A 23,227-nucleotide genomic window follows, 5' to 3' on the forward strand; every position below is an offset into this window, starting at 1 on the left:
TTAATAAGTTTATGGAAGTCGTTAGATTAAACCCGTATTAATGGCTAGAATTTGGTGTCAAATTTAATTTAACACCTTAGTGTCATTTGATCCTATTCAATCATATATATATATGACAATTATAAACTAATATAATATTGTAAATATGTCAATAATGTAAAATGACTTAATTGTAAAAGCAAAGTATACCCAATGACCAAAATAAAGCACCGTGCATAACTTAGCATCTAAAAGTCTAAAATCCTCATACGCATGTTAACTCACGCGGAGATTTACCCTGGCGTGAGTTAACTCAGCTCAAACAAAACACGTTCTCTTCTCTTCTCTCCACTTACCTCTCTCGGTTATCTTCTCTTCACCGTCAATGAAAAGAGTAATCACGACAAACAACGTCAAGCGGCTGTCGTGTTTTATCTTTCTATAATTATATATCAATTTTGTTGATTGATTTTGTTGTTCTGGAGAAGCAGGGCGATGACTTCAACCAAAACAGGGAAGTGCCTGTATATGTTTCTTCCCATTTTAATTGATGTGTTGGCATTTATATGTGCTTCTTCTCCTTGTTTATTTATGTCTTCCAACATATTCATGAATCAGGCATTGTGTTTCAATTAAATTAACAAATAGCTACCATTGATAAGGTTATTGAAACCGTAATTGATAAGAGAAATTTGTATGGACAATATTGATTATTAATAACAACAACAGATGGATGAGAGAACAGGGCGGGGAGAGTGGAGAGAAGAGAAGAGAAAAGAAAAATGAGAAGGTGACTTAAGTCACGTAGCGTGACTTAACTCACGCGCCACCTGAGTTAACCTGTGTAAGGGTAATATGATATTTTACTTTGGGAAAGGGCAAAACCGTTTGGATAAAGAGCACAATTCATGTCTTGAAACAAGAAAGGGGGAAATTGAGTGGGCTGGGCTTGAAAAAAATTAACATAGAAGAAAAAAATGGCCACAAAAAGTGTTTGAAAATTGTTTTTTTGACAATGAATACTTCCTATTAACACAAGTAAATGATGTTAATGCCTCTAGCGATAGTTAACTACCGTTGAAAGAACCGCCGGCAGTTAACTGCTGCTGGGACTCAACGGTTGTTAACTACCGTTGCTTTTTTTCCCAAAACCAGAAAACCCCTACCTCTCCTATTCACTCATCACCTTACCTCACCATTACCATACCTAAAAAAATTCTATTTCAAAATTTTTTGTGTCAAAATCTTGCTTCCATATCATTGCTGATCGATTGCTAGGACGTTTCTACACACAATATGCATCAAAGAACAGATATTACAACGTTAAAATCCATTACATTTGATTGATTTTTCTAGTTTTTTTTTGTACTGTCACGACCTGTAGCGGCAGTTAACTTCCGCTGGATGTGAGCGGCTGTTAACTGCCGCTTGTAACTTAGAAAATTTTGAAATTTTTTCAAATGGCAGTGCTACTGCCCAAAAAAAAAAATTCACAATTTTTTTTTCTTTTATTTTTTTGGTTTGTTTATGTTATTATATGATATTAGATATATGTTTATTAATTAGTTTACAAATTATATGTTGTTTATTTATAGATACGGTTGAGAATGCGGATGATGATTTGGGTGATCGAAAACCTAGTGTTGTCGATTCCGTTAAGGTTGAAGCTCCTATTAAGGTCGAAGCTTCCGTTAAAGTAGAAGCTTCAAGCTTTAATTCCGATGTGTGTACTTCGTGACAACGAAGTGGACACAACTCATTTATTTTCCACACGAGATATATGGAAAGATAAAGAGGAATTGCTCGGTTGGGTCCACGACAAGCAAATATGGCTGGATTTACGGTTATCATTAGAATATCTTGTGAAGGTAGAAATGCTATGTTGGAGTTGGTTTGTGATTCATCGAATCCTATGTATTACATGCCAAAATTCATGAGACCATACATTGAGGGAATTGTTGATGTTATTGGTGACGGACATTGTGGGTTTATGGCTATAGCCGAATGCGTGGGTTTGACGGAAGAAAGTCATGTTATGGTGCGGAGAGCACTTATTAAAGAGTTGAAAGAGAATAGAAACAAATATACCGAGGAATATACGAGCGAGAACCGTTACAAGTACATTGTGGATGGATTGCATCCCCCCAAAAATCCTAGTAGCTTTGCACCTCCCGACAAATGGTTGACATTGTTGGATATAAAACACATTGTTGCATCTTGTTACAATAGGTCGGTGGTGGAGATGACTACCCTTGATATTGAAATCTCCGAGACTTTTTTCCCACTTAGAGGTGTGCCTCCGGTTATCCGAAAAGCAACATGATTTGCCTTGGTTTAATCCCAAATTATGTTGTCCTTCTTTCGTTAAAAGATGGTTGTCCACTACCTCCATCATCCACGGAGTGGAGAAATCATAGGAGCGATGAGGCAAAAACATGGGATTATGAATTCTTGGATCAACACGATCGTTTTCGAGCACTTATGGAGATTGAGGACAAAGAGAGACCGGTTCCACAAAAAAAAAAAATCAACAAATCAAGACAATCCAATTATGTTTAATGACACTCCGGTTAAAGCAAACACCGATTTTGAAGATGTTATGGAACATTTAGACCATTTGCTTTTATTAGATGAAATATGACACTTTTTGGTCGGTGTTAATCCGTTTTTTGGTCGATACGCGCCAACATATTTTTTGGGATATATAATGTAATGACCATTTTTTGAGTGTATGTAACTAACCTTTAACTATACATATATATATATATATATATATATATATATATATATATTTGAGTTTCACATTTATTAGTAATTAATGTACATTACGTGCAATGTGTTGCATAATGTGGAAAATTTGATGAATTTCAAACAATTGTGAAACGTTAACGCATTATTGATTTTGTGTAATGTTACCGAATAATTGATAAACTATGAAATGTTGATGTTTGTGATTGCTGGATGTTGTTGTTTCGGTTTGATTTCCTCCGAAATTGCCGTTTGAAATTATAGGTAAAACAAGACAAATTTCCTGGAAAAAAAAACCCAGTGCAGACTGCACTGGTTCTGTTAACTGGTGTGAACGGCAGTTAACTGCCGCTGGTGCCAGCGGTTGTTAACTTCCGGCGTATTATTGAACGGCTGTTAACTGTCGCCGGAAACAATTATATAATTTACTTATGTCATTGTGAAGTTTTCTATGTAGAAAAGCAATTTTCAAAGTGTTTTATTAAAATGTAAAATTGCTAAACTCGAGTGATTTTGTCGAGATTACACGAGTTAACTTGCCGCAGAATCTAATTTTAGCAACAAAAAAAAATTGCTTTAACCTTAGAATTAATTAGCTCGAATTTGGCACCTAAACTCGTAAACACATCCGAGTTTTTGAGTTAACATTTGAAACATGGCCAAGGCTACGGTAGGTGACCTCCTTAGGTCTCCTACCGCAGGAGACTTTTTTTTTTTTTTTTTTTTTTTGTAAAATGAGATATTTTTTTTTTTAAATAGATATCAATCATTGAATATAGGATGAAACTTTTAAATGGCTGAGATTTCAGGTAATGTGATTCACTAGAATTCTATTTTTTAAACATATAGAATGATTTAAAAAATTCAATTGATTTTGGAATAACATTTAATAAAAGGTGTTTTTGATATTGTTGGAAAAATTATATGACCCAACATGTCAATTTTTTTTTTCTTCTAAGGACTAAAAATAATATTCGGTATATTTATTGGAACTAAAAACTTATTCAACCTTCCTCTCTATTGACCATTCAACTAATAATATTTGGATTGTGTGGAACGAACACAATGGTATACTTATTGTTATTAGAAAAAATATTGTTTACAAAATTTAGAAAATACCATTCCACAGTTATTAGAAAAAGTAAAGTATTTATTGTTATTGTGACTTAAAGTTAACAAGGTCAATTTTGTTTATGGCTCGTGGTTGAACCCGTTTAGGTGCTTGGGTATCGATTAACCTTTTTGTGTATTCTTGGATTGACAGCTTGTAATTATATGTGGTTTCCTTTATACACTTTGTGCTAAGGAGATTACCCTGTCATTGCTAATATAATTTATTGTTAAAAAACCTAATAATATTCAGTCATTTAAAAAAAAAAAACTCACATTCAATCTACAGTAAAAACGTTAATATATTTTCAACTACCACTTATTATATAAAGTCATTATATTAATGTCTTACTCTTGAACGAGTTGGAAAATATTGTCTATGTACTCTAGGTGAAAAAATATTATTTTATTTAAGAAGGAAATCACAAAATTGACTCTAGAATTATTTAAGAGTTGTGTTATTTGAACATCGATTTATATGACAACTTTTGAGACAACCAAAATTTTATAAAGAAAATGATGTATTGACACAAAAACAATAGAGAGAGAAAATAAAAAATTAATGTAAACATGAGAGAGAAAATTGTCACAATAATTATCAAAAAATAGTTGTTTAAATATTATTTCTCATTACTTAAATACAACTAACATGCAAGTAACTCCCTAAAGAAAAATAGTTATATTTGAACATCCATTTGAGACAAACAACTTCTTTTCTCTCTCTTTTCATTAGTAAAAATAATGGAGAGAGAAAAAGAAAGAGTGAGAATAAGAGTATAACGTGAGTATGAGAGAGAAGACTGTCAAAAAGTTATCATAAAGTGGTTGTACAAATACACCATCTGATCACTATTATAAGCAAAAATCAACGTTTTAGATACATTCATTAAATGATGTATGTAGTTTGTATTATAAACCGCATACATCATTTAATCAATGAATCTAAAATGTAGATTTTTGCTTATAATAGTGACCGGAAGATGCATCATTTCTAAAAATAAAAATAAAAATACAACACTAGTATCTATTGTGCCAACCATCAACAAACACATGTCAATTTAATTGTAAAAAAAAAAAAAAACAAAAAAAAAAACAAAAAACCCTTTTATATGATCTCCTACGGTAGGGGACCTATTGTCCTCTCCTACCGTAAACGCCGCCTTGAAACATTGACTGATAGTCTTTGTTGTGTTATAGTCTAGTGGTTTGGCTGATATAATATTTTATATGAAATTTCAAACTCAAACTCCAATGACCATATTTTTTTCCTCATGTGTGTGTATTTATTTTAGTATATGTTGACCACTAGTCAAGAACTAAATAAAAAATTTGTAATAAAAAGTAACATGGAAAAAAAAAAAAAAAAAAAAAAAAAAAATTGAGAGAATTAGGTCCCTTAAATGGATCTCAATCCTCTCGTATCATACTTTGGTTTACCCAAAAACTAGAAATAACCATCTGGTTTTTCATGCTCAACATGTTACACTTTTTTTCCACAAAACTTGTAAGACTTTTATCTTGCAGTATAAATTGCATCTAAGAATGGAGATAGCTTAGTAGATTTTTAAAATTGTATCGCATTAATAAATAATGGTCTACTTCTTGTAAGAAAAGTTTGACACCAACTATGAGTGTTAAACTAATAAATCTATTAATCTAAATAAAAATCAATTAAATTAGTTTACAGTTTAGAATATTTTGCTACAATTTTGTTGAATTGGGGTTGAACTGTGGTTATAAACTATTTAACTTTTACCATGATTAATCGATTGAACAAATTAAATCATCATTTAAACGTATAACCAACTTGATATTTGGTCTGACTTTTGAAACATTGGTTTGAAAAATTAGCTCATTTCGGGTTAAATAGGCCATTATTTAATCACAATTTATCCTAACAAGTAAACAAAATTCAAATTGGTTCTGAAAAAATACTTTTTACCTTTGGACACACAACCAATATAATCCACATCTAACATTTTGCTCAGACGTATAAGTCTCCTTTTTTTGGGGTACAATATAAGACTCCTTTTATATTGTTGCTATTATTAATATCATTAGATTCAACCTTCACATTTATATAATCGATTTTAGCTCTCAAAAACTACTAGATATTAATTGATCATGTCCTTCAACGAACAAGATATTCTAGAGGTAACTAGCATAATATATGCTAATCATTTTATTCTATATTTTTTTGTAGAAAGATGTAATATTCATTGTTATAATTTTTTTTACTTATAGTTATTGATTGTTTTCTTGTTAATGCAGAAGGTGATGCTATCAATAAGCGATTTTTTCTCTTTAGAACATAGACCGAAATGTAGAGGAGGAATTGTTTTAAAAAGTGCTTATAAAGATATATTAGCTTTTTTGAAGTTGAAGAGATCAAAGAACCAAGTTAAATCTATTTCCAATGATTTTGATCCCAAGCATCAAAGTCACAATGACCCTTTTGATTATACAACTTTTTTCCAACAATTTCCTTATGATAAGCTTCCTAATCAACTAGAAGATTATACATTTCTTTCTACTCAACCCTCAGCTCCACCAATTCAAGATTCTTTCACTATTGGAAATATCAAATTAAATATGTTAGGTAATTTAGACAATGTGTATGTTCCTTTACTAGAAAAAGTTTGCAATATTCATCCTTGTTTAATAGAGTGTCAAAGGAAAAGGACTCCAAAGTATGTAGAGTGGGCTTTTACAGCACTTGGAAGGGTATTGTATTTCCTTGAGATCACAAAAGTGGATGAAATGAATGAAGAGGAGTTTGAATGGCTTCAACTATTGTGGGATGAAGTTCAAGTGTTTGGATTTGACTTGTCATGGCTTGCACCTCAAGTTGAATTTCTTTTCAATTATGTGGAGAAAATGAGCAAAGTGAATAAGCTTGAGGAGGAAAAAAAGAGCCTAGAGGTGAGGATTCAAGAATTGAGCATGGAATTGTTTGAGAGAGAAAAAGAGATGGAAAGTTCCAAAGGTGATTTGGAAAGTTTAAGGTTGGAATTGGGTGACTTGATGGAATCAGAAAGGTTGCTTAATATCAAGGGTTTGATGTAAAATTTTCTTAAAAGAATGAGTCTATATTTTTAAGGGCTAATTAGGGTTTTTGTCCTAGTAAATTTAGTGACTTTTTTACTTTTAATCCTTTGATTTTATTTTATTTTTATAAAGTTCTATCCTTGCAACTTTAGATTCCTTTGAAATTAGTCTAAGGTCACCATATCACTATACCTAGGGCTGACGTGGACAGATTCTCAATGACTGCTATTGTCAATTTGTTATTGATTTTTATAATTGGAATGTGAATCTTAATATCAACAAATAAAATGTTTAACATGCATCGTTGAATCAGTATGCAAGCTTCAATGCATTCAATGTGTCTGTAGACTATGTGAAGCAATATAGTAAAAATTTGTTTTAAAATTCATGTATTTCTTGAATGTTTGTAATTGCCTTTGACTTATTATTCTTGCGTCCCAAAGCAACTTTATCATAAAAAATAGAGAAGTCAGAAAATGGAGCTTTAAATAGACGCACGCTAATCTTGATTGTGCAAGTATACGATGAGGTGACAATACTTAAAGAGCTCAAGATCGGAGAGATGGATTGTTTTTTTCTGATAGAAAATGATAATAATTAGTTGTTAGATTAGTTTTTCTCCTTCGTTTGAATTTAAACTTATGAACACCAACTTGTTATCCTTTTATTTAAACTAATCAAGTTATCTAACCATCCTCGTCAAAGAGATGGAGTGCCATCACAGTGGTTTATTTTATGTTTAGCCTGTTGATGTATTGACAAGCTAACATTTGAATTAATTAGATTAAGCTTTGTATAATCTGACAAACAATTGAATTGTTTTATTGAAGAAAAAAAAATACTACTACCTCCGTCCCTAATTATAGGGTTCTTTTGAAAAAATAACGGGAATTAATATAGTTGATATTTGTATTAAATATGTTTGTAATTACTATTGTTTTTACAATTTTATCTTTTAAAAGAGAGTTGGTTTATGTTTTTAACATGTTATTTATTGTTGATTGAATAAAATGATGTATAATAAATAGGGGCATATATATAAAGAAATAATTAATGTAGTTGGAAATAACAAAGGAATCTTATAAAAAGGGTCAAAAAGAAATCTCAAAAAAGTCTTCTAATTAGGAACGGAGGTAATTTTTTTTTTTTTTTTGTAAAAAAAAAAACGATCTTTAAAGTTCACCACAATAAAAATGCAATGAAGTCTTGTTCAAAAAAAATGCAATGAAGTGTGACGGACCTAAACACACGTGGTCCACGCTATAAGCACCCCTCTTTCAAATAGAAAAAACCGTAACTCCTGACATTTTCTCATGGACTTTTCAATCGGTCGTGACATCCATAATAAAAGTCAATAAATTAATATGGCATTGCTTAAATTAAGATCTTAGCGGGTTCCTTCGATCAGAATGGTGAAAATATCCTTAAGTGCACTACTAGTAGTTATAAGTGCCGTATGTGTTTATGGTGTTTGGAGAAAGCCGGTCACTTTGTGCTGAGCTTTTCCTTTTGATATGTTTATTGTTTGCTTCGAGATTGAGAGTCGGTGTCTAGCAGCAATCTTATCTGGCGTGATTTGGTGTTTCTCTGGTGTACCAGGGTGAGGGGGTGCCCTTCTGATTTGACCTTAAAGTCTGATGGGCCGATCACTTTTGATTCGAAATCGGAAGTCAGTTCTTTGACTCAAGTTAGGTTTTGGACTTTTTATGGTTTCTTTCGGTGGATAGGAGGTCGAGAGGTGGTGAACACTGAATGATCTTTCAGATAGGAGCTTAACTTTGGAGTTCATAACATGGAGTTTTATTTTGAGGGGTGTTTTTCTAAGGGGGTGAGTAGTGACGATGGGTGATGGATATCGTTTTACCGTGGTCTTTTCGTGAGGGAGTCTGGTGGCGATGTGTAATTAAGTGGGTGTTGTCCTCAGGGGTGTTTTTAGGGTGTTTATTTTCAGGTGTTCCACCTATATACGACGCCTTTTGTTTGTATTCTCTGTTTCACCGGTCTCTGTTCGTCTTGAGTATGGACCAGGTTGTTTAAAAAAAAAATTGTTCATGTGTCATAAAGTTAACTTAATTGTAAGGATGATGTATCGCAATATACATAGTCGGGTTCGAACTCTATATATTTTATTTATTTACTTTAAAAAGTTGAATTTCTAGTCATAATACAACTTATAGCATGTTTGTCTATGCGTTGGGGAACCCACGTTTTCTGTAAACCACATTTTGAACCCACGTTGGACCAAAAGCTTCAATTGCTAACTTTTAAAAATCATGGTAGTTTTGCCTTGAAAATCCCCCAAACTTGCTTTTTTGCTTGAAGACTCCAACCCAAACAAGCACTTAACCAAACAAAAATAGTAAGTGGTGCATTATCAATTCTTAACCATGGTTTTAAAACCAATTTTTATTTTCATAACCTTTTGAATAAAAAATATTTTAACAAATTTTTTAATCTTATCCATAACTATTCCTAAATCCCTAACATTAGGTAACTCTATTCTGCTTAAAAAAAAAAAAAAAAAAAAGTAACTCTATTCATCCCATGTTAAATGCACCCTGTGTTACCATCGCCTACGTACACCATTGGGATTTTTTTTTTCTTTATGAATGAATCAAGAGCATAATTGCACCAAAGAAGCCATAATGTCAGTTACTCAATTAGATTGATACTCCAATGATGATCTTTAAAAATGATTATTTTGTGGGTCCCACTATAACACCTCATCTTGAAGCAACTCATTCAATTTTTTAGTTCAATGGTGCACTTTGAAAAACACATATTGGGTCCCACAAATTTACCTCATCTATTAATATTATATTGACTAACAAAAAGTATTATTAAAAATTCATACTCAAACCTGTCCATTGTTTCCACCTTACCACTTGTTAATATTTTTTATTCAAAGTAACGTTATTATCTCAAGTCAATGCATGATTTTTGATAAAAAAAAATTCATATATGAAATTACACACTGGCGGACGAATCTGAAAAAGGAGCCGTTGGAGGTGCTCTTAGAACCTCTAATCATATCTTAGTTACTCATATATATTATTAAAAATAAAGGGAAAATATAGATACAAGGAGGCTAGGTGTTACCCGAAAAGAAAAGAAAAAAAATGAAAATTAGAGAGATTGCAACATGCCTATTCAAATTCTCATAATGACTGTGGTAGAACATCTCACTAAGTTCAATCCAAAGACTCATGGTCTAAAGAACTTGATCAAAATGAATCTTTGGGTCACAATAAATTTTTTAAGCAACTTGAGAAGTTGTCTATACTCTAAATGTTCTAATAAAGGATCTTCATTGAGAACTTGATGGAAGATTACCACTAGAACGTTTGTTGTGTATTTCGACTGCTCGAGCTAACTTAACTTGCGTTTTCTTCGACTTCATTGTTTTTTAAGGTGTAAAAGAAGCATTTTCTCATTAGGATTATAAGAAAAGATATTTGAACTTGACAATGTATATTTCAATACTTCAGAGAAGGGATTCCACCCACATTAATAGGAATAATGAAAGTAAAAAGAGGAAAACTCATTAATGACTAATAATGAAGTGTATGTTTTGAAGGTAATTTTAAAGGTTTATGTCTATATTTTAATAGAAAATACTAACAAATGTCTTGATAACAAGCTTAAAATGAAAATTTTATGTTGAAATTTGTGTATTGAACACATCAAAAAATATTTTTTTTACGTAAAAGTTATCAATTGTAATTATTTTTAAATCCTTAACAAACGTTTTTAGAACACTTGTTAGTAGGACTTTTTTTTTTTCTTCAATCAAAACCCTATTTTAATATATACTTGAGATTTTAGAAGAATTGAAATAATATCATGATAAAGAGTCATACAATAATGTAATGATACTTCATTTATTTCTAGAAACATTTTATGGAATGTTTTTTAGAAAAGAAAAACAAGTTCTTCCTCTGATTAAATCTCCTTCCAAGAAAACCATAACATGGTTCACCCATGTGATTGATTCCTATAGTACCTTTCTCTCTTCAACAACCTTTCATTATCAATAACACCATAACCTTTTCTTTATGAGCAAATTACACCATAGTCCATAGCCTTTGGTCATCACTATCACTTCCCTCGTAATGCATGGTGTGCGGTGGCTATAACAACCTTTCATGTAATAAAACTTAGATTTTTTTTTAACAAGATGTAAATAAAACCATTGATCGTAGATAGGGCAGGGAACATTAATTAGGAGCACCAATAACTGTGCCAGATTGGCAGTAATATAATATTGTACTCCAGATCATGAAAAATTGCTGCCACTGACGACATGAAAGTTTTGTCGGCCGGCACCTAAAAGCATCCTTCTCATAAACAATGAATACCATGGGTACTGGGTAGGACATGTACTATATTTCTACAAGTTGTGTTGTTTGGACACAAAAATTAATGACAGTATATAGTAATCTAGTGAGTGAGAACAAACACCAGACTAGAGATTGTCGACGGCTATCAAGAGAGTACAAATTCCTTATAATTTTGGTTGAATCTAATTCAACCTTAAAAACTCGATTTATAAAGTGGGAATTGTTCAAACCTATGACACACATCCTTTTAGGTTTAGGTTTGACAACTAAAAATATGTGACATAAGTCATCTTGACAGCGAAAACATGGTAGTAGATGGTTTGACGGATCTTGAATAAATTTTGATATCAATACGTCGCTTCACGTCCAACACGGTTAAACTTGATACATGAATATTAATGGTGGTTGATGTGAATTAATAACCTCTGATACCAATATTTTTCAATGATCAACTAAGATGGAGTTGAAAGCAAATTAGTATATATATATATATATATATATCATGCTCTTAATAAAGAATTAAAGTTGTCATTTTAAAAAATATTTTTACTTTTCTTAAACATTCTATCTGAAAACAAACTATTGAATATAGATTTATTTTTATTTATCTCGTTCTTATCTTCTTATTTTCTAAGCTAAACATATCATAATGTTTGACTTAAAAAGAGTGTGACACAAAAAGCGATATAAATAATTACTTCTAATGTTTTATCACGTCAATCTTTGATTTATATTGAGTACATTAGTAAAGGAAAAACTTCATAAAATTGTTAAAAACCGATCCACGGTGGTAAAGTCTCTTATTATGTGTTGGTCGAAGTTACAATAGTCACATTGATGTAACTATTATATTCAAAGATCACATTGAACTAACAATAAGAATCAAGTTATCTTGTTATGTGCACGGCTGCCAACAACAGATATCCCCAATCTCAGATATAATGCCGAATTAAACAGCCCCCAACCCTTCCAAAACCGAACAGAATTGGACAGAAAAATCTCGCCATCACACTAAGTAAACATTCATATGTGGTCAACTTCATAATGAACAGAAAAACACCATAAACATTCAAGGACCACAAATAATTTAAGAGGCCAACATGTATAAGAATTTATAATTTAAGGGATTAAAATAAACAAAAAAAACTTAATGGATCAAAGTAAAATCTAGAAATCAGTGGAAGGACATAAGTGAAATTTAGTTTTTTTTCTTATGTTTAGAAAAAGAAAAAGAAAAACTGTATATTTTCTCTAATTTATTAACTTTTATTTTTTTACTCCACAGTCTAAAGAAGAGTTGTTATTAATAACTCAACCCGTTGAAAAGTCCAAGTAATATTAGTGAAAAGGAAAAATCAATGACAGTAGGTTCAATGTCTGTTGTTAAAATGAATCTCAATTTATTTCTCTGACATTTACACAGGTCATGGCCCAATTTGGAAAGTAACGTATATCCATTCCATTGACTGCATTTTCACTCTTAGGGGTAGAAATCCCTTAAAAGGAAATAAAAGAAAAAGTAGAAGAATCAACATAAAAAAGAGTTAATAATTTTCTCTATTTTTTTTTTTAATCGAAATAAATTTTTATATCCAGGTCAAAAAGTTTGTCTTTTCCTTTAGATAGATAAAAGTTTACCGAAGAGTGTTAACAACACTCTCTAACACTTTTTTTTTTTTTTATTAATTTAAGACAATGTAAATTTATATTTACAAATTGAATCCACATAAAATGATGAGATATACACCGATTTCATTCAATAAAAGAATGAATGTTAAAAGGAATATTTAAAAGAGAGCGTTGTTGACATTTCTCAAATTTATTTTATTAAGAAATGTCTAAACATTTTTACCCAAATACTCATAGCTTAATTATATACACTATTTGTACTCAGAGTTTATTGGTGTCCTTGTTTACAAGGGATGTCTGGCTATTTGTATCATCCTTTGTGTTTGGCTATTGGTGTCCTTGTTTGGCTCTTGCTTTAGACATCTAAATTTAACATTTTTTATTTATTATATGAGAAAAACTATAAACATGTGTTTATAAATGGTAGATAGTTTACAAATTAATTTTGCAAGAATCGATTTAGATCTATTACAAATTTTAATATGGTATCACAGTTTAACAAAAATCAGATGTTTGTAGAAAATGAATACTTGAGTTTCTCTTTCTAAGAAGCGACACAAATCATTGTCAAAGTTTTAAATACACTCTCCAATCTTAAATATAAACTAAATATCAAACATTTAGTTCAAATTTTAATCAAATACATTTTAACTTTTGTTTATATTTAAGTTGAAAGTGAGTCACTTGTGGTAAATCATTCCTAAAAAAGAATATATATATATATATATATATATATATATATATATATATATATATATATATATATATATATATATATATATATATATATTGGTAAATCATAGCCCAAATTAATAGTAAGATATTTTTCCATCCTATAAGCCACCTAGACAACATGTAGGTGGAGCTAGTAAGTGCAGTGCAGTAACATATAATGTACTTTAAACTGCAAAAATAGGCTTTTTTCACTGACAAATAATTTACCAGAACATCTTATTTGTTTCACACGTCCACCTCAATATTGCTCCCACTTACCTTGTATATATATGCTACAGTGTCAAGCATATTTCTCCATGCAACTAGGGCTCAGCCAAAATAAGCCATTAGTACTATAGCCAATGGGAAGAGCTCCTTGTTGTGAAAAAGTTGGGTTGAAGAAAGGAAGATGGACTGCTGAAGAAGATAAAATCTTGACTGATTACATCAAAGAAAATGGTGAAGGATCTTGGAGGTTTTTGCCTAAGAAAGCAGGTAATTAAGTCGCAGAGAGTTGATTATTAATAAATTTTGCCGTTTAAAAAAGTATTATGTGTGTATGTGTATTTTTTCTTGTGTTAATTAATTTGCTTTAGTTTAATAATATTGAAATTTTTAATTTATGATATATGAAGGTTTGTTAAGGTGTGGGAAGAGTTGTAGACTAAGATGGATCAACTATTTGAGAGCAGATGTGAAGAGAGGAAACATATCCCCTCATGAGGAAGAAATCATTGTCAAGTTGCATGCTGTTCTTGGAAATAGGTGCTGCATTGTTCTGCCCTTAATTTCTAGTCCCCTCTCTCACACAATGGATGTCATGACATTTGTTATTCATTTCATATATATTAAAGAAAGACTATGAAAAATAATAACATAATACTAATTTTACCAAATTATTCTTATAAAAAAATATAGGTTAATTCACATATATCATATATATATATAAAGTGAAAAAAATAAATGGAAAGTGAACAATATGAATTGAGAGTAAAGCGGATATAATTAAATAATCTAATGGTATAGTTGGAAAAAATAATACTATATTTATATTACATTATAAATTGAAAGTGACGTCTATTTTGAGATAATTTTATAAATATGTTCATCGTTGTGAGACGATAAGAGTACTATCAAAAGCATTTTTACATGGAAAATGGAAATTGATTTTCATTATAAAAAAATAAAGTATTTTTAGTGCGCTGTCGTGAATACAACTCAATTGTTAACTACAAAGATGTCGTTGATATGTAGGAGTATGAGTTTGAACTTAGGATTCCACACTTCTCTGCACTTAATGTATGAGAAAATAACTTTTCAAAATGATAAGGTATTTGAATCTCATAAACACGACTCTTCCATTTCAAGAAAATCATCAATAGCATGGTAACCAAGAATAAATGTTCCATTTCAAGAATAAAAATGTAATCATGGATGGAAAGCAACTTGAAGACCTGGTCTTCCTTCCTTCCTCCGGAGGTCACTCATAAATGTTTTCTGCGTGCATAGATCCATATCTTTGGACACTGATTTTCAAATCGAGTAGGGTCCCATTAGCGACAAATTATATAAGCTGAGTATGTACATATTTTTAAATTGATTATAAGCTGAATATCTATCTTATGACCGAATTCGGGATTACCAAAACTCTCTTCTCATAAAAAATGAAGGGTTAACACTAAACAAAACCTACTCTATTTCCGTGAAACATATTCTTTTTTTATAGGATGATACATATATTCAACCAAACTTTAGGGTTTCAAAGAAGAATTATTTGTCTTTAAAAATTGGGGCATGCATTAATTTGTTTCAATAAATGATATCGTTATCATAGCAATAACTAAAAGAAGAAATAAATTAATGTATAGAGAAAATAGAAAGACTAGTTTGTACTCTCTGTATTCCACAATGAGTGGCACTAAAACAAATATCTTATAATGAAGAAAATTTTAATTTTATAGTTAATTAGTATTTTTTTTCAATTATATTTTTAATTAACGTTACATGCATCACTTTCAATTAACATCTTCCACTTTACACATATGATATAGTCAATTCGTGATAATGATGATTTGGTAAAACGATCATTTCCTTTCTTTTATTTATAGTTTTTTCTTATAAATAGAGTCTATCTAGAATGAAATACTACCTCCGGTTCTATTTATAAGAGAAATTTAGGTCAACAAAAATGAATGTATTTGGACTGAATTTTTAACTAGATACATCAACTTTTGTTGATCCAAAATTCTCTTATAAATAGGACCGGAGGGAGTATAAGTAAAAAGGTTGAAATATAATTATAAAACACATGCATTTGATATATAATTTTAATTCTTTTTTGTTGATATTCCACTCTGGAGGAAGTATGTGAAATAAACAAATATGTAACTTATGTAATTGAAAGAGTGCTAAAATAAAATAAAACACTTTTTAAAACCAAACATGTCTTACTCATTAAAAATTGAAGTGATCAAATTTTATTTTTCTTTTTTCAGTGTGAACTTAATTAATTGAGAAATTGTTTGGTTGTATAGGTGGTCGGTGATAGCATCACATTTACCAGGACGAACAGATAATGAGATAAAGAACTATTGGAACTCTCATTTAAGAAGGAAAATTTACTGCTTCATGAGATCCATTAACGAGTCTCCACCACCTCTTGACATGGCATCTACATCCAAAACAATTAATCAAGGGAAAATAAATAATCCAAGCATAGAAGAAGACAATGGCATGTCTTTGATTCAAAATTCCCTTGAACCAATGCCTAAAGAAAAAACAACTTCGCAATACTATAATGTACAAGGAGTTGAAGATATTTCATCTGAGAATAGTATTTATGAAATGAAGGGTAACATAAATAATACAGTTGCATCATACCCTAGCAAAAATGAATTGAATATTGATGAGGGTTTGGGACCATATAAATGGCTAGATGATGAAATTATGAAACTTCGTAACATGTTTTTAAATGGGATAGGAAATTATAATTATGTAACAATGCATGAGAATGATGAGAAGGGTAAATATGAGTGTGACTCTAGAAAGATGCATGTGGAGATAATGGAAACAAATAAGGAAATGAAAAGTGAAATTTGTGGCTCATCATATAATGGTGAAAGTGGAGAAGGGTACATTTCTAATGCATCAGTAAATTCTGCCACAGATTATGATCAATTGTCTGATTGGGACTTTTGTCAAGAAGACCAAATGAAGACTTGCTTGTGGGGTCCAGGCATTGGTGAAATCATGAATGGTTTTTATCAGTAATTAATTTAGTTGTTTGAATTGCTGGAAATTTAATTGTTTGTATGTGTGAATGTGTTGTATTGTATGATTTTATTTCCTTGCATCTTGGAAAGATATGTACCTATGATTCAATGCTATGTCATATTTTTATATTGATATATTGTAATATAATTTAAAGTTTAAATAAATTTTACCTTGAAGGTATCCCTAATTATTTAAATTTCCATGTAGAATTTACCGATTATTATGTAAGAAAGTCTAATTCATGACTAATATACGTGTGTGAGTTTTTAAGTGGTTATTGTCATTTCTTCTATCTAAGAAAATAAAAGAACTCCAAAAATTATTAATTGAATAAATAAATATATCTTTTCAATTTGATCCCTAAACTATAAGAAGATCATAAAGTTGATGAAATCCGCCAATTCAATTTATATATTTTAAAAACTACTTATATTTACATAGTTTAAAAACTAAATTGGAAAGATTGTGATAACCAACAATAAATTAGTTTAAGTTCTAAGAAATTTAAGCATATTAAAGAAATAGTAACATAATACCCAACAATTCCCCTAAAGACTGACTACCACTGATAGTAAAACAAAATCAATGTGTCAATTCTAAATTTTATTTTGAAGAAAGTGTCAATTCTAAATTTAGTTGAGAAAGTTGAGAAAGAAGCAAGTAACCTTTTGCTTGGTGCAACATGAAAATGTAAAAGAGAAAGAAAAGAAGAAAAAACATATGGGCTTCACAACTCAATTTGGCTTCTTGCAATTTTCTTCGGAATATTTTTTTTTTCTTTCATCTTCAGAATAAGAACAAATAGCACCTCCCTCAATCTCATTTACATGATCTTGTTTAATAGAAATCAAGCTAGGTTCCAGGATAAAAAGATGATTGAAAATCTACCATTAATTTAATTATTGCTAACAAGACTCGTAATTCACCATTTTGAAAGCTTGCAAAGTCATGGTCAAGCCTCCTCAGGCTCCAAAGCATCAAGGAAGTTTTATGGTCTCCTCCAATCAATACTTGGATAGGGAAGGTATCACTTGTGCAGATAGATTTTTTAACCTTGGTCTTTCTTTAGATACTAATGTTTTGTTTTGGTCTGATCACATCTCCGAATTCATTAGGGGTGAGTACATTAGAAATAGTTTGGGAATACCTAATTTTAGATTCTTCAACTTTTCAAAAGGTTTTGGTATAGTCTTCCTTTTTTTTTGGTTTATCTAATGAATTGATGCTCTTTGCATCTTTATTTTAAATAAAAAAATTGCGACAATTAGGGGCTGCGTACTTGTGTTTGTGTTGTGTATCAAAATCAAGTTATTATTATTACGAGAACATAACAAATTGGAATTGAGAATGATGTGGTTGAAACAATCTCCAATTTTGTGTCACATTGTTTCATCCCAAAAATCACGTTTAAATTTAATGTACAACTACCAACTTATTGGTGGTCGCAGATCAAGCTCAAGTCCAATCCGTAAATTTAACACGTTAATATTGAACTAGTGTGCAAGAGAATCCCTAAATTTCTGAATGAATATGAAGGAGAGATTTTGTTGTGAACAGTGAAATAATTGACGTTAGTGTTAACAGGAAAAGTACATTACTCATGGAACAAATGGGTGTGGGTGTCTTATAATAAAACATTAGGAAAGTTGAGTGCAATTTGCTCTCTCAATAATCTACTTGATAGAAAAACTATAAGTTTTAAGGTAGGTTACTTGAATTAGCTTATCAAAAGTTAATATAAACTAAAAAAGAAAAACCTATAAGATCATGAGTGAGTGCATGATTGTTATCATATGGGTCTTTTTTAGTCATATAAGCTTATAAACTATAAGTTCAAAAATGCTAACAAGTTTAAAAGAGATTCTTGAACTAAACAACTATTTTACATTTCTGAAGATAGTAAAAATATCAAAGTAGTTATTTTTATTATTTCCCAAAAAAACATTATCTCTAACTAGTAGTAGTATTTTTTTTCATCTTCTATCTATCATAACGATTATGTAAATATTGACTTAGTTGGAAATGAGTTGACTCATATGTAAGGTCGTGAATTCAACTATTGTCAGCTTGAGTACATCTTTAGTGGATGATGAGTGTTATTTGAACAACCATTTGGTTGACAATTTTTGGGACAACCATAATTTACAAAAAAATAAGTTGGTAATTGCACGAAAACCAAAGCAATAGAGAGATAAAGTAAAAAGTAATGTGAGTATGAGAGAGAAAGTTGTTGCAAAAATTGTCACAAAATGGATGTTCAAATATCATTTCTTAAGATTAGTGTTCTTATAATCTTTCATATTCCAATTAGCATAAAATGATATAAAAAAGCAACAAGAAAACATTGAACCCAAATTACACTTGGGAGAAAAACAATAAAAGTATTGTGATCATAATCATCGTTAATGTTTGATCACCACCTTGAGAATAAAGTACTGACCCCTGCAATCTCGATTTTCAAATCATGCAACAATGGAAATAAAGTATTTACCAATCACTAACATCCCTAAAGCAAGAAGATCGAGCACTGCTGATAAGAGACTGCACTAGATTTTTCAAACCTTAATAACTCTGTGACACACCGTTGGGTTAAGGCACCAATGCACAATGTTATAGTCGATACCTTTTTTTTTTTTTTTTTTAATCTAAATGTTTAGATTTGTTGGAAAAAAGAGTAACAACTAAGTTTTCCGTGACTCATTCATCTCTTTACACAGTTTTTATGTTTATATTGTTTTTATCTCGTGACCTACTACCACCACCATATTCTTTCAACATATTCCTTTAATCCAAACACTCTCAATGATTCGTAAGATCGCCAGTTTATTTAAACCAATCTAGCAATGAATTTGTTAATTAAATTTATGAAATTTCCATCTTCATAATTTTAATAAGGATGAAAGTGAAAGGAAAATTCTCCAGATCTAAAGAAAACATAAAAAACCTCTATATACGAATCTATTTCACACATGCCCCCCTGCGGCTGTTGTGTTTTTCTTCTTTCGATTTGAAAGAAGAAAGAACACAAATAGTTAAGGGTATATTGTTTGGTTTGATCTATAATTTCACATGAAAAATGGGACAATAATAATAATAGGGTTAGAACTTACAAACATTTTTTACTTCTAACATATATAACATTGATTAATCACTTGACATGAATGACTCCAAAAGTCATATTTAATACATGAAAAGTTAGGGAAAAATGAATTCTTAAAAATAATGTCTCATGTTAATGAATTTGGTTGGTTCTCTTGGTTATTCAAATGCATGACTCCAAAAATCATATTTAATACATGAAACATTAGAGAGAATGAATTCCTTTTTTTTTTTTTTTTAAGAGGTAGGGAGAATGGATTTTAAAAGTAATATATTGGTGGTCTCATGCATGTAAGTTTGTTGGTTCTATTGGTTATTCAAATGCATGACTTCAAGATTCATATTTAATATGATAAAAATGAAGAAAAATAAATTGTGTATGGTATATCTAATATTAAAAATTATATTTTTTTTAAATTATTTGTGTTTTCTTCCTTTAATTAAAATTGGTGACACTTAAATTTATTAACTCATAATCTACAAATAGGACAAACATATAATATTTACAATTGAAGAACAAAATTTAGAAAATTGAATAAAAAAACTAAAGCACAATTGATTCTGTGAAAAATTAATTTGATATGATATAAAATTGGATAGAGATAGAATATGATAAGGATATGATAAAATTAATCCTATCGTGTGTTTGATGCGCATATGATAACAAACAGGATATTATTATAATTAAATGAAAAAATTGCTCTCATAATTAATTAAATAGAAAATACATTCTATCATTATTTTAAAAATGATAATATTTAAAAAATGGCAGAATATCAAGATAATAAATAAGGAATGATCTTCTAATCGCATCAGGATAATTTCTAACTCATCATATACTTAGGATAGAAATTACAAAGGAAAGTTAGGAGAGGATAAGAATATTGTTTATTTTATCCTATCCATTTGGTGCATCAAACATGAGATTTAAGTAGGATATAATTAATGTATCATATCCTGTCTTCCTATCCTGACTATCAAACGGACCCTATTATAAAAATATAAGTATCAAAAGTCGTACATTCAATTTTTTAAAAGTTAAAATATTATATTTTTCAATATAAAGTTGTTTTTTCTAAGTTCCTTAATATGTGTCTCAATGCTTAAGTTAGTATAACCCAAAATAAAAGTAGGATTAGGAAAGGCATGAAATGATTGAGTTTACGGTGACATTTATGGTGGGAAGGTTTGTTAATTTTCTCATGATTGGAAAACTCAAATTTACCATCGATATTTTATCAATTAAAAAAACTGGATGACTTGGATTCAAGACTGGGTACCCTGTTGTACAAGTACTTTATCGATCTATATATATACTTATTTATGAAGATTATAGTGTACCATTACATAATTTTATATTTATACTCCCACCCAACCTTTCTCAAGATAGAGATATGTTTTGCATGTGGCCTTTTAATCAACATTTAGTAAAAACAATAGGCTATTCAAATAGTTCAACCGTCTTCATCATGTTCATTAGCCTCCATAACTCGAAAAATCATTAAACCCATAAACCCCAAAATGTTCCAACGCAGAGAAAAAAAATTGTCGATCCTATTTCATTTCAACGAAATGTTTTGTGAAGAACCATTATCAATAACCGCAATCTTCTTCTCCCCCTTTAGATTATGAATCCGACTCAAAACATTGTTGGATCTTCAAATCAATATGATATGTCTTATTTTGATTGGATGTGTGTAAGAATGACGTGTTAGGCGAAGGTTCACCTAAGAATTTCTTAATCGATAAGCGTGTAAAATTAGTGAGGGTGGTGTTTCAAAGAGGAACTAACTAAATTAGCAAATTGTGCTTTTTTTTTTCCACAATCTAAAGAACATAGAAAAGTTATTAGGTATTTTGATTTGGGGGGTTCGGTGCAAATGAGGGTTGGTTTGGAGGTTGTTGGGCTTTGTTTAGTAAGAATAGCGGATAGCTGATAACTGATGACTGATAGCTGATAACTGATGACTGATAGCTGATAAGCTAACTGAAGTGTTTGGTAAAAATAACGGTTCAACTAGCTAATAAATGTAAAATAACATAAAGGGTATTCTTAATTCTTAATAAAATTTATTTCAATTAATATTTAAGTATTTGTAATTTTATAAACTAATTTTTCTTTAAAAAAATACTTTAAGTTTATTAATTTAATATATCCTATGTATTATATATTAAATTAAATTCTATTCATCAAAATTTTATTTTATATTTATTTTCATTTAAGTGTTTCCACTTTATAAAATAATTAAATGTAACAATAAACAATTACAAAGTATTATTATTATATGTATTATTCATGATAAATGGATGTAAATAATTCCATTTAGTTCAAAATAACGGAAATTATAATTTCATTAAAATTAGACACAACTAATGCTATATTTTTGAAAGATTAATTAGAGAATAAAGAAAATAACACTTAAAGTATACTGTTTCGTCAATTCTTTTAAGATATATTGTATAAAGAAAAATTACAAGGAAAGGCCAGAGAATAAAGAAAGAATTTTTCTATCGCAAATTTGCACATGTTAAGAAGTTTAAAGTAGTAACTTTGACTTAGAACTTGTGTTTTTTATATTTAATATGTAACTTTTAATTAATAATTGTTGATTTTCAATAAAAAAATAACTACTTTTAGTTACCTTAACATGTGCAATATTGCACATATTAGTCAGACCCATAAAGAAAATAACACTTACCTCAAAAAAAAAAAAAAAGTAACACTAATAGAGTAATAGTATTTTGTTCCGTAAAAAAACGAAGGTATATATTTTTTCCCAAAAAAAAAAAGGGATTGTGGTATTTATGACGTAGCTTATTATAATAAATTGTAATAGATAAAAATGGAATTTAAATGAAATAATAAGGGTAAAATTGAAAGAAAAAATAAGAAGCTATAAGCTCAAACGCTACTTGAAATAGCGTCTGAAAAATAGTTATAAACTCGTGGTGGAAAAACATTACCAAACAGAACTTTTTTAATCAAACGAGCTTATAAGCTATTCACTATTCACTATAAGCTCTTTTTCTGTCCTTACCAAACAGACCCTTAATGTGTTTTTCTGCTGGCTGTCTTTGGATTGAGTTTTTATCTTACTACTTATGCTGGGATTTTAATGTTCGATCAAATTTTGGCTGATTAAAAGAACATTGGAGACGAAGATAATGGTGAGAATTCTAATATCATCCTACTAGGAGGGGTGAGGATTATTAATAGCCACATTTTTTTAATAAAGTGATAACCACAAATTTATTTATTTTTCTTCGATAAAACAAATTGGTATGAA

The 23,227-nt window shown here is 29.9% G+C and overlaps 2 protein-coding genes across 2 annotated transcripts; both read left to right on the plus strand.

Annotated features, from left to right (window-relative positions):
* Positions 1-5,856: 5,856 nt before the first annotated feature.
* Positions 5,857-7,164, plus strand: LOC11433600 (uncharacterized). Its single transcript, XM_003594752.4, has 2 exons — positions 5,857-5,991; positions 6,109-7,164. The coding sequence occupies exons 1-2, from the start codon at positions 5,962-5,964 to the stop codon at positions 6,901-6,903; spliced, it is 825 nt and encodes a 274-aa protein (XP_003594800.2). The 5' UTR covers positions 5,857-5,961; the 3' UTR covers positions 6,904-7,164.
* A 6,707-nt stretch (positions 7,165-13,871) lies between these two features.
* LOC11420045 (transcription factor MYB14) lies at positions 13,872-16,929 on the plus strand. Its single transcript, XM_003594753.3, has 3 exons — positions 13,872-14,063; positions 14,204-14,333; positions 16,103-16,929. The coding sequence occupies exons 1-3, from the start codon at positions 13,931-13,933 to the stop codon at positions 16,836-16,838; spliced, it is 999 nt and encodes a 332-aa protein (XP_003594801.1). The 5' UTR covers positions 13,872-13,930; the 3' UTR covers positions 16,839-16,929.
* The last annotated feature ends 6,298 nt before the right edge of the window (positions 16,930-23,227 follow it).

The sequence above is a fragment of the Medicago truncatula genome, chromosome 2 (genome assembly GCF_003473485.1).
Source record: "Medicago truncatula cultivar Jemalong A17 chromosome 2, MtrunA17r5.0-ANR, whole genome shotgun sequence".
In the NCBI taxonomy this organism is placed as follows: Eukaryota; Viridiplantae; Streptophyta; class Magnoliopsida; order Fabales; family Fabaceae; genus Medicago; species Medicago truncatula.